At 38.4% G+C, this 13,076-nt stretch overlaps 1 protein-coding gene across 1 annotated transcript in view; it reads left to right on the forward strand.

Annotated features, from left to right (window-relative positions):
* The window catches only part of STARD9 (StAR related lipid transfer domain containing 9), a 102,832-nt gene that overhangs the window by 13,440 nt on the left and 76,316 nt on the right, over window positions 1-13,076 (forward strand). Inside the window, exons 2-3 of the mRNA XM_069858165.1 lie at window positions 850-919; window positions 3,152-3,268. Of these exons, the coding sequence (XP_069714266.1) occupies window positions 850-919; window positions 3,152-3,268 (187 nt within the window). The remainder of the gene's footprint in view (window positions 1-849; window positions 920-3,151; window positions 3,269-13,076) is intronic.

Consider the following 13,076-nt stretch of genomic DNA (forward strand, 5'->3'; position numbering starts at 1 on the left):
TCTAGGTACCGAGGTGTTTTGTTATTTTCTGCTGACAAATAAGTAGGCTATTGACCTACCCTTCCTCATTTCATCTTGCTATGTATAAAAAAAATCCATGATAATCATTGAGAGGGATGTGAATCACACACTATAAATAATTGAGTAGCTGTCAGCCAAGAAATGAGGTGTTGGTTGTTTGGTTAGGGTTTTTGTTTGGTTGGGGTATGGTTTTGCCACATGTTTTTTTCATTATTTTCTAGTATGACTCATCTTTGAAGGTGGAAGTTGGCTATAATAGCCAGTCATAGCTGCATTCAATGGGAGTTTTATACAGACAGTATGTTGGAACCTGTGCTTCTTTGCACTTGTGGAACCACTCTGTCCACTTATGTTTCAGGACAATGTTGTTTATCCAAAGAGTACTTTTATTGAGTACTACAACAAACACTTTGGACTATGTGGTAAAAATCAGACAGTACTACTTGACAACATTTGTGGCTCACAAGTCTGTGCATGCATCTGTACTCCACAAAGCACAGTCAGTCTACGCATGCTCCACTCTACTTCCTTGTAAATATAATTTAAAACAATAACTCTTATTTTGTTATGATTTTATTTCAAAACATTTAGGTCAAGCACTTTGAAACTTTTTCATGACTGCACTCCTCTTTTGTTCATTTACTATTGAGATAGCTGGCTGCAGATCTGCTACTTCCTGTCACAGCATCTTATGAGTATCTGTTTTATAGCTCTTTCTGATTTGCAGTTTGGTAAAGTAAACACAGATTTCTGGAATTTGTGAGTTTGGCATGCATCTTTCTGTGTCTTCATGTTTTTAATGGGTTTTTGAATGTGTTCTGTTTCCAGAGAGAGTGCAGAAGGAGGAAGAGTGATTGTAGAAGTTGAGGACAAAGTGGCAAAAGTCAAAAATATAAAGGTATGCTTTTTGTCATCTTCTCTTTCTCATGCAAGGATCTTGATGCTTTTCTGTGTTTGCTTGGCTATTGTGTCATTTTAATAGAAATATTGAGGGAGAAATTTAAAATGGCATAGCTCTAGAATAATAGCAGCAAAAATGAGTGTGGGAAGGGTTGTTTTGGTTTGGGTTTGTGGGTTTGTTTGGTGTTGTGATTTTGGTTTGTTTTTTAGGCAGGGGATATAACAGGTAGCTGCATTTTCTGTAGTTTGTATTTGTCAAGGCTGCTGAAACCTGACTGCACACCATCATTCAAAGTTGTTAGTAAATTGTTTAGGATTTTTGTGTTACCAACATCTGGATAATTTCTTCCCTTGTGTCTCTCCTCCTCTCATACTTGCACTCAGGGTGCAACTGACCTGCATGAAATGGAGCAAAATATGTTCAGCTGCACTTCAGGCCTTGTTAATGACCCAGAGCTGTAAGAATAAACTAATGTAGCTGTCACCCTCCGGGAGAGCTGTGGAGCTGGCATGCATGGAAATCAGCCCTCTGCTTTAAACTCCTGAACTACTTAAAGCTGCCGCAGTTCTTCACTAAATTAATAGAATGGGAGCAAATCAATTTTGTGTTGTCATACATGTTTCTGCTTGAAAGGTGAATCAATTAGCTGTGGAATGATGGAGATTACTGTGGGGATCCTAAAAGATGGATGAATATTGTATTTCTTGCCTTCTTTGTTTTCACATCTGCAAATAACCCAGCTATTCTGGACTGTTGGTGCAAGGGAAAGAATATATTGCACTCTGAAGATAAATTGTGGCAAAAAATGAATGAAAGGATTTCAACTATTTACCTTTTTCCATTGTAATTATTTTTTCTATTGACTACAAGTGTTTATTTTTAAAGAACAGGGAAAAAAATAGTAGTCATTTGAGACATCTCATGGATTTAAAATGTTTATTTTCTGTATGTGTCCTTTTCAAAGACTGTATTTGCTGACTCTGAGACTTAGTACTTTCTGAAAAAGCTTTCCCCTGTTCCTTGTACATGTGATAAAGCTTGCAAAGGCACGCTTGTTCTCTGGGTGGGCTGCTGCTTGTTCCTGGTGGTTGTCCTTGGGAGGGTTTTGATCCCCACAACAGGGCTGTGACGAATTGGGCCTTCGAGTCTGGCAGCCCTGGCTGGTGGAGGCTTCAGTTGTGCAGCTGCCCAACTGGTTCCAGCTGAGCCTTGTTAGACCTAGAGGGTTTTGACTTCATTTGTTTAAAAAGGAGCTGAGGGATGCCTTGGGATACTGGGAAGCCACAGCAGTAGGCAGCCTGCCCATAGCAGGCCAGGGAGGGTTATTAGGAGATTCAAGGGTTGGCTTGTGGCTGTTTTCTCTCTTGACATTTTCTAATGGATGAGTTTTGCAAAGGGATTGAGGTTGCTTTATGCATTGACTAAATTTAGATAGCCTTTAATGAATCCTAGTTAGCTTACCCCAGTGTATAGACCTAATTGGTGTTAATTTTGTGAAACGTCGTGACTCATTGCTCACCTTTGATGAGAACAACAGTGTGTCAGCTTGTCTGTTTTATTACAGATTGCGTAGAAGTCTTTCTGTATAATCTTGCTTATGACTACCTTAATATTTCAGTAACCGTTTCTGACTGTTATGCTAGAAAGGCTTCACTGTCGTTATTACTAACCCTTAAAGGGTTATAGTGTGCTATAGCTCATAGTGTGCAAGCTCATAGCTCATAGTGTGCAAAAGCTCATAGTGTGCTGTCCTAGTGACAGAAGTATTAACTTGCAACCAAGGTAAATCAAAGGGGAAATAGCAGAAGAAACTTGCATTTCCAACTGTGCAGTGGGAAAATGGGTTTTTTTTTCTCACTTTGGGCATAATTTCTGCTATGCAGTTCTTGGTGAGACTGAAAAATTACAGAGAAATATAGAAAGGATGATAGAGCTTTCCTGCTAATGCAGGTGTTGCGAAGATTCATTGAATTATGTTTCTCCTACACAGGCTGGAGAATCTTAGCTGTTTTAAATGAACCCTTCAGCAAAAATTCCTTGGCATGTCTGTCTTGGATGTCTCCACTTTGCTCTGAGCATGAAATAAAATTGAGCGAAGAGGATGAACTATTTGCTATTCCTTGTCCACAATACAAATCCTAGATAAACTTCTTTTTAGCTTTAAAAAGCTTGCTTTATTATCAGCTTCAAAGTTAATTGATCTTTCTGTCTTTTTCCTTATGTTGGCAGGTTGACAGTAGGCTTGATGGCACTTGGGACTCAAGAGAAAAGATTGTGTCCTTTAGCTTTGATTACTGTTACTGGTCAGTTGATCCTGAAGACCCAAAGTATGCATCTCAGGAAATGGTATGTGATGCTGTTGTTCATGTCTGTGTTCCCATCCTGGTTTGCCCTTTACAATCACATCTACAAGAAGAGATTGAGACATAGGATAAATGAAACTGAATTTGCTTTTCAGCCTCCATCTTTCTCTTATTTTGTTTGTAATACCACAGTACTCAGTTCTTTTGCCTTAAGGAGGAGCAATAGGACTGCAATACCTTTGTTTGTTTACTGATGCGTGGTGGTGTTGGATCTGTCAGCTTTTGTCATGGTCATTGATTGTGATGATCTGAGGACTCTACCTTAGCAATGAGAATTTTGGCCGCAGGAGGGATCAAGTTCTAGAGGGAGAAAGCTCGGAGGTGAAAGGAAAAGTCTTAAGGTAATTCTGCTGAGAGGATCAACACATCTTTAAATAAGAGCAGTACATTTTAGTTTATTATTCAGAGTACTTTTTCTTGCTAAAACATCAGAAATCTCTTATAACTAATGGAGATGCCTCCTAGTTTGAAAATCCAAGGTTTGATTGATGAAGAAAGTTGAAGGGTTCAGTAATAAAATGTGATACAACTGTGAATTTTTGTTAGTAAGTGAGGAATTTTTTAATCTGCTATAAATAAATAAATATGCATGGCAAAGATATCCAAAGATTTCTCTATACATGCATATAATCATGTATGCCAGCTTTAAAATAAGTTATTACTGCTCTTTCATCTGAAGAATAGTATCTTATTTCACTTTCTCTGTTGTCAGTACAATTGTTACTGAAATTCCAGCCAGTATAATTGCAGTGTTTTTCACAGAATGTATCACTTAGGACTGAGCTAGTCCTGTGAAATTTGTATTTCTGGTGGTGATGAGCACAATATTGATTTAATTTTGGGACTCAATATTTGAAAAACTATCACATTTGATAATTACCAGAACAATAAGTCAAATTCTTGACTGCACTGTATTTCCTACTTGGTGCAGTAGTGAGGAGGAGATTTTGGGACCTTGGGAAATATGTATTTAGTGTTTAGGAAAAGAAGTTGTCATTCTAATGTAGTGAACGTTAAATAAACTTCCATTTTAGGGAGCAATAAATATTTGTTACAAATAACAAATCTTTAAACATTGAACTGTTGTGGTGTGTGTTGTATTCCTCCCGCTACCCTACCCGTTATACGATCTTACTTGCTTATTTGGGTTTTGTATTCTTTATATTTCTCTCATAATACACTTGGAAGTGTGCTTGGAACTGTTGACAATACAGTTGACTTTCTAGCTGAAATGGTTTAGTGGATGAAATGTTGATAAATACAGTCTGCCAAGTTGGCTTTATCTCTGCTTTGTATGAAAAATTATCAGAACCGCCAAATGGAACATACAAATATTGGCTACAAGTTGTAAAATTTTGTTCTTGTTGTTATTAAATACAAGTGCAATTGAAAAATAGTGAAAAATGCAACATAAACAGTACAGCTTCCTTGCTGGGGCTTAGTAGGTATTTCAGACGCTATGGAGAGCTTTGTGTTATCATACAGTATGGTTTTATCCAATAAAAACAGTGATGGGAAAACAATAACTCACTGGCCATAGAAATTAAGTAATGGGCCATAGTTTCCTTATTTATGCCTGATGCTGGCTGAAACAACACCCAGTGCTGCTTTGTGTAACTCTTCTGTCGCTGAGCCTTAGGCAGACCTCTTCCAAGAATTAAGGGAAGTTTGAAACTGGGCTGGTGCTTTAGAAGGCATGGGGTCATGAGTGAATTTTTTGGACTTTCTGTTTGTCCTGGTGATTGTAGAACCAGTAAAGCATACTTCAAATATCCTTGAAAAGAGGGCTGCTGGAGTACTGCAGTCTTACCTTGCCTTTGTGCATTTGTCTGCCTCCTTATGCGGTATGAATAAAGTTTATTGTACTAATTCCATGTTTTGACTCATTACTTCAGTGCTGAGCTTACAGCAACAATGTTATCAGCACACAAAGGAGGTTTGGTAACACTGTCATTCAGTAAAAGCTCTCTTTCATGAGCTGACCTTGGACTATTTTTTTCTTGAAGATGTCCTGCCAACTGTTATAATTTGCGATTGTTGTATTGGTTGAGGATGAAAAGTAGATTTAAGTATCAGCCTCCTGGTTAATTTTTGTAGAATGCTGTCTTTTAGTAAACTATTCTTTTTTATGTCCTATGGAGAGGTGTATTAAAATGTAGTCCCAACAATTTCATGATTTGTTAAAGATTTTGTGACAAAAAAACCCAATAATTGGAGGGCTGCAAATTGTAGTGTTTAGGTAAAAATACAACTTTTAAAGATACAAATCTGCTTTTGGCAATACTCTTCCAGTTTCTTCTGGATGTTAACACTGTATACTTCAGCTTTGGGTTCCTTGCTTTCCAGAGATGACTACCCACAATGTATTTTATTCCTTTGATACCTGTATATTATGATCATATACTTCACAGGTGCTTGTGGCAAGCTTAAGTCATGCATGTGTAAGTGCTTTCAGATGTTTGAGTGAAAAGTTCAGATTTATTTTTCTGTGTATAGAAGTAGTGCTTTCTCTGCCCCCTACACTCTACTTGTATTTGCAAAAATGGGAATACACGTTGCCCACCTTGTTTGTTTTTCCAGATATGATTTTTAAGAAATGCTATTGCCTACATATTTGTTTTAGGGCTGTATTTTAAAAATAATTATCTTCACAATACGTACAAGCTTTCTTGATCGGCATTACATAAGTACTGTAAGCCTCCCTATATTTCTGAAAAGAGAAACATTTGCTAAATTAAAAACAAAACTATCTTTTGACCACTGAAAGAAGAACCCTTCACTGCTGATGTCTGGGAAATAGGCTTCTTAGTAGACAGAACCTGTTGGATAGTGATTGGGTTTGGAAAATGATTTTAGGTACAAGTCTTTGACTGTTATTCAAGATTATTCTCTCATTTAAAACACTTAAGGAACTATAGATGAGCCAGAAATCTGTTTTCATTAATTCTCTTGTAACTGTGGTGATGAAACACCAAGTTCTACAGTGTTTCTAATGATGACACACTAATTTATGAGCTTATCTTAAAATTCTAATTCTTAGTCTTCCTTTAGAAGTTACATAAATTCTTTACAAAATGGAAGACATTTTAAATAAGCTATGCAGGTCTTTGGAAAATTTTCCAAATAATCTAAGTGCTAGATTTTACAATGTGACCTCTGGCATTTAGGTGGCCAGTTTGCAATCCTTAGGCATGTTGCTTTTATTTTTTTACTGGGATGTTGAACTGAGATTTTCATTCGCTTTCACAGATGCACAATTCTTTCTAGAAAGGAGTCTACCCTCTCTTTCTAAAGACTTTTTTTTAAGTGGATTTGTTGGTGCATAAACATAATAGATGAACCAAGAAATACCCAAGGGAACAGTCACTGGCTAAATCAACCAGTGCTACCAGCCACTAAAAGAAGAATTAAAGGGAACAGATGTGTTAAATCCTTCTAAGTACAAAGAGGTAATCCAGGCACTAGGGCTGCATAGCAGAGAGAAAGAAGCTGAGTTCCAAAAAATTGTGCTGGACCAGAGGGAGATCAGGTAACAAACACTTATGAATTCAGGACGGGGACAAAACATTTGATGGGCAATATACGAAATAAGGAAAAAAAAAAGGAAATTCTAAAATACTATAGACATTTAAGAAAAAAGCTAATACATGTTTTTTTCTGATTTTAATTCTGCAAATTGTTACATGGATTTTCCATGGCTGTAAACATCGGAATGGTTTTCTGAACCATCACTGTTGAGACGTAGTTTTCAAAAAAAAGAAACCCACCCAAGAAAAACTCACAAGAAACTGTAATACCTATGGTGATGTTCCTTTTCCTGTAGTTTTTGAGACAAACGGTTAATTTTTTTCTGTGTTGTATTGTGTCGCTGCAGAATTAGTTTTGGCTTGCTGAAGGAGAATGCCACGCATCTGCACCTGAGCTTTACTGGTTGCATACAATGAAGTAGCATAAGCATATCTCCTTGCACTCTTGCATTAAGTTTTTTTGGGGGAAGATTAATTTGTACTATACAATGCCTTCTTTAGTAAAGGGAGATGTTCCGTGTAAAAGTGACTATTGCTTCCTTCTCCACTGCCCCCTTCCTCCACAGATGTAGCTGTGTGTAGCTTAGAAATGTTTTCTAAAGATAATTTTGGAAATCCATTGCTTTTTGGCCACTGTATAAGTATGGGATTATGCTTTAATAGAGTCATGAAATATCTTGATTTTACAGTAAGAGTGCTGTGTGATAATGATATTGTAATGATATTTAATGTTACAATTTAATTTTATTCTACTAGGTGCATTTAGGCTTGCTGGTTCTTTCTGACAGTTGAATATGAGACCTATTATGTATGCTCTTTGAGACCTTTATAGTTGTCCTGCAAACAAACATCTAAATTTAAACTTATTTAGATTTTTGTCTTGCATAGCGTGATGTGTTTCAGTCTTTTGAGTTTCTTTAGTAAAACCTAAAATATCTCGTAATGAAACTTCCCTCAAGTCTGTTTTAGCCCCACTAAGAAAAGAAAAATGTTTAAAACAGTTGCAAAACTTGAGTAAATGCCCATTTAAATCTTACTGATAAAAAAAAATAATACTTCAACTTGATGTAATGCAAGCACGGTTAAAGCAAAATCTTGAGGGTAACCACCACAAAAGTATTCTTAAATTTATAGGAACATATACAAGCATTAAGTATTCTTGTAACTGGTTGCTATAGCTTCAGTCCTCAACTTCCGTCCAGCCATCCTCCCTGTCCGGTTATTGTATGTGCACAGTGACTGCAGTGGGTAGACTGACCCACAGGATGTCCAAGCGGATATTTAAACACACCAGTTGCCATAGATAGCTAATGTGTAGCAATCTGTTCCTTTTGCTAAGAAGAATACATCCCGTGGGTAATAGGCTTTGAATGGTAGAGACAGCGAAATCCAGAAAAATGTTTAAGTGCCTAACTTGCACTGATGTCAGTGGGATCCAAATCTCCAACTAAGTTTTCTTGAAACACTTGGTAGATCTCAATGAATCAGGATGGTTTTACAGTGAGAAAGCAATAAAAATATGAAAACAAGTCCTATTACGAATGTCAATAACTGCTTCTAATCTTTTTACATTCCTCTCCCTCCCCAGTCCGTTTTTCAGCATTGCCTTACTAATTTAAGTGTGGTTCTTTTTTTGGTGCACTTCCAGTGTGCATTTGAACCACTGAGGGTTTTATAAGACTGTTCAAAAGCAAGACTGTCATTAATTAAAGGTTGTTTATTTCTAAATTTTATGTAACAAGTGACAAAATTTCCATTTGCCTGTCAGTCAGTTGCAAATGTGTACTAGGAAGAAATCTTTTTCCATTCAAACTTGCTATCTGATTATTAATTTCTTTGTTTATAAATGTATTCATTGGGAAGATTGGGTTTTGTTCTGTGCCCTGAAGTCAGAAATGTGAGTTACTGATGGCTCATGTGAGTGAACGCACATGATCCCTGTAAACAAATTTGTCCATTTCTTAACTGTTTTAGAAATACCATAATTGCTTTTCATCACATTTTACTTCCCAGCATAGTTGGGTTTTATAGTACTTCCAGCTAAGAAAAGTAGTAGGGGAAAGGGACAGATGATTTTTCTTACCTCCCTGTCAGAGTGTAACTGAAAAGCAAATGGAAGAGACTGGCGTGGCTGAGTTGAGACCTGCTGGTTAAACTAAAGAAGAAGAGGGAACTGCCCAGGCAGTGCAAACTGGGATGAGTAACCTGGGGTGTGTAGAGGGATGCTGCCCGGTTGTGTAGGGATGAGGTCAGCAAGGCCAAGGCGCAGCTGGAGCTGAACTTTGCAAGATAAGTGAAGAATAACAAGAAAGGCTTCTACAGGTACATCAATCAAAAGAGGAAGGTTAAAGAGAACATACCCCCTCTGGTGGTTGGGAATGGTGACCTTGTATCAGCAGATGGGGAGAAAGCTGAGGTACAATTTTTTAACAATTTTTTGCCTTAGTCTGCACTGATAACTGCTCTCCTCACACCTCCTGGGTCATGGGACAGCAAGGTGGTGACCAGAGGGGTAAACTCTCTCCCACAGTAGAGGAGGATCAGGTTTGTGATCACCTGAGGAACCTGAACATATTGTCCATGGGACCTGATGAGATGCATTCCAGATGCCTGAGGGAATTGGCCAATGTGGTTGCCAAGCCACTCTCCATTAGATTTACAACATCATGGCAGTCAGGATAAGTCCCTGCTGACTGGAAGAAGGGTAATGTTGTGCCCATTTTGAAAAGGGTAGAAAAGATGACCCTGGGGACTACTGACCTGTCAGCCTCACCTCTGTGCCTGGGAAGATCATGGAACAGATCCTCCTAGAAGCTATGCTAAAGCACATGGAGGACATGGAGATGACTAATGGCAGCCAGCACGGCTTCACCAGCGGCAAATCCTGTATAACCAGCTTAGTGGCTTCCTATGATGGGGTAACCGCAGCAGTGGACATAGGTAAACCAACAGGTGTGATCTATCTGGACTTCTGTAAAGCCTTTGACACAGTCCCTCACAACATCCTTCTCTCTAAATTGGAGAGATATGGATTTGATGAGTGGATAGTACAGTGCATCAGAAACTGGTTGGATAGTCGTATTCAAAGAGTAGTGATCAATGGCTCAAAGTCCAGATGGAGATCTGTGACAAGTGGTGTCCCTCAGGGGTCCATACTGGGAGCAATGCTGTTTAATGTCTTCATCAATGATATTGACAGCGAGATTGAGTGCTCCCTCAGCAAGTTTGCAGATGACAGCAAGCTGACTGGTGTATTTGCTACGCTGGAAGGACAGGATGTCATCCAGAGGAAACTGGACAAGCTGGAGAAGCGGGTCTGTGAGAACCTCATGAGGTTCAACAAGGCTAAGTGTAAGGTCCTACACCTGGGTTGGGACAATCCCTGATTTCAGTACATGATGGGGGATGATGTGATTCAGAGCAGCCCTGCAGAAAAGGACTTGGGGGTGCTGGTTGATGAGAAGCTTGACATGAGCCAGCAATGTGCACTCAACAGCCCAGAAGGGCAACCGTATCCTGGGCTGCATCAAAAGAAACGTGGCCAGCATGTCGAGGGAGGTGATTCTGCCTCTCTATTCCTCTCTTGTGAGACCTCATTTGGAATACTATATCCAGTCTATGTTTTCTTAACATAAGGATATGGAACTGCTGGAACAGGTCCAGATAAGGGCTACAAAGATGATCAGAGGGCTGGAGCACCTTCCATATGAGGACAGGCTGAAAGAGTTGTGTTTGTTCAACCTGGAGAAGAGAAGGCTCTGAGGAGATGTTATAGTGACTTTCCAGTGCCTGAAAGGGACCTACAAGAAAGATGGAGAGAGACTATTCATAAAGGCTTGTGGTGATAGGATGAGGGGGAATAGGTATAAACTGGAGAGGGGCAGATTTAGACTACACTTAAGGAAGAATTTCTTCACTGTAAGAGTTGTGAGGCACTGGCACAGGTTGCCCAGGGAAGCTGTGGCTGCCCCATCCCTGGGGATGTTCAAGTCCAGGTTGGCTGGGGCCTTGGGCAGCCTGATCTAGTGGGAGGTGTCCCTGCCCATGGCAGGGAGGTTGGAACTGGATGATCTTTAATGTCCCTTCTAACCCAGACTATTCTATGGTTCTATGTTTTTTTCATTTTTATTTTAGCGTACAAGATCTTCAATATGGCACTAGTTTAGGGTTTGGAGTGTTTTGTTTGGTTAGTTTACGTGTTAACTGAAAAAATTTTAAAAAGTTGCACAATGGTATTTTTTTATAAGCAAATATTGCAACATACTCTCCAACCCTTCATTAGGGTAAGTCACTATACTTGCGCCTTTTTTGAAATAATCACACTTCAGAAGGACTTTAGCTGAGAGGTCTGTCCTTTCTAAGCAGAATTTGTGACACTTCTATACCCTTTTATGTTTTCTGTGAGATTCAAGGTTTTAATGGTCTTGTGAAGACAAATTCAAAATCTGTTTTCTGGCACGTGTTTAAAAGTTCCAATATAATAAAACTTTAAATTAATTATCTTGAAAAATTCTTTAGTTTTTTTCTCTTTCTCACCCCACCCCCCGCCTTATCTTGGTGTAGAAGGAGGGAGAAAGAGGAGGAGGTGGTGGCTGTGGGTGTAAATGGCATTTTCACATAAAATATTTGAGAAGCAGTAAGAATTCCATCCACGAGGGTTTTTTTTCCCCTCCAACTCAGAGTAAGACAGAAATGAAAAGGAGAGCGTGCTCTAAGAAAAAGGGGTTTTGTGCTATAATTGGGTCAGTATATAATGGATTATGATGGAGGGAGGGAAACCACCATAAGTACATGCCATATGTCCTCTGCCAGCATCCTAGCTGCTGTGTTCGGTTTATCATCAAATATGGTCGTTCTTTTTGGCTATATCAAGACTTCATTGCAGAAAGCTTACCTGGAAATTATTTTAAATAAATACTTCAAAGCAGGCTTTATGGGAAGCCAAAGGAGAATCAAGTTGATTTTTTCAGTTTACCATGCATAACATTAAAACATTGTATTTTGGGGAGACAAAAATTAGTTTTAAATAAGAGGCATTAACTTAACTGATAGAAATAATTATAGTCATACACAACATTCATATGCAACTATAATTTAGTACACGTACACTTCAAATATGAAGGTTAAACAGGAGTACACAAAAAAGGATTAAGCTGAGGGGAATCAATGAACTGTATCATAAACAATGAAATGAGATATGTTCTGACTGTTCAGGCTGCTAGTACTCATGCACACTCATCCTGTTTCCCTGATAGGCACTGACTGTTGCTTTCTAGATACACAGAGCACATTCTTTACAACAGGCGGGAAGTATAATTCACTAAATAATACTGAAAGGATCTGTAAGTGTAGTCAGCAGCTTAGAAGAGAAAGAGAATAGCAAGTTCTTTGGGTTATCAGTTGTCATGCATGTTGCAGTGAACTTTCACGTTCACAATCTGTGTTAGTTTTATAAACCTTGTGATTTTTTTTGCATATCTTGCAAGTGAAAACGAAGAATTGGTACTGGTGACCTGCAAACTTTCTGAAGTAACTTGACAGCACAGGGTTATTAGTAAAGATGATTTTTGTTTTTATTTAACTTCTTATGATGGAGATATATATTAAAAAAACCCAGAACTGTTGTGTAGATAAGCTGCATGCATATGCTGGTCTTTCTTACTTGCAGATGAACATTCACAATTTAAATTCCTCTAATTATATCATGATCTTTCCTCTATGCTCATAAAGTAGTGATATTTTTTTTCTCCTTTTAGTCTAAAATGAGGACTGTTTCTTACTCTTTTTGCTTTGCTAACAGGTTTCCTTGTTCATCTGCAAGTATAGTATTTCCACAGCACGGCTGGATGCAGAATGGAAGACCATATTCATAGTGCTTCTAAGGCAGCAAATGTATCAAAGTTTGGTTTTTAGCCTGGAGTGTTTTTTCTCCAATCTTACTAATGTTGTGTGAATAACTTCAGTTAGACTTGCCCTTTGGGAGCTGAAATTACTAAAAAATTAATTTGAATGTTAACTTAGTCTCCAAGGTCATATTATTGTTAGAGTTCTGTAGTCACTGGATGGAAGGATGCTGATAGACTTTTAGTGGGAGATTGGGCTAGGTTCGGGGGTTTGTTTTTATGAGTTTGGGGTTTTATTTGGTTTTAGTGGGCAGCTGGCTTATGAAAGATTTTGCTGGATGGGACAGTGCTAACATTGAATAGTGAGATACGTTTATTACAGCAGCTGTGATCAAGTTCAACATAGCCATTTTGTTTATTT

Source organism: Phaenicophaeus curvirostris, chromosome 5 (genome assembly GCF_032191515.1).
Source record: "Phaenicophaeus curvirostris isolate KB17595 chromosome 5, BPBGC_Pcur_1.0, whole genome shotgun sequence".
Taxonomy (NCBI): Eukaryota; Metazoa; Chordata; class Aves; order Cuculiformes; family Cuculidae; genus Phaenicophaeus; species Phaenicophaeus curvirostris.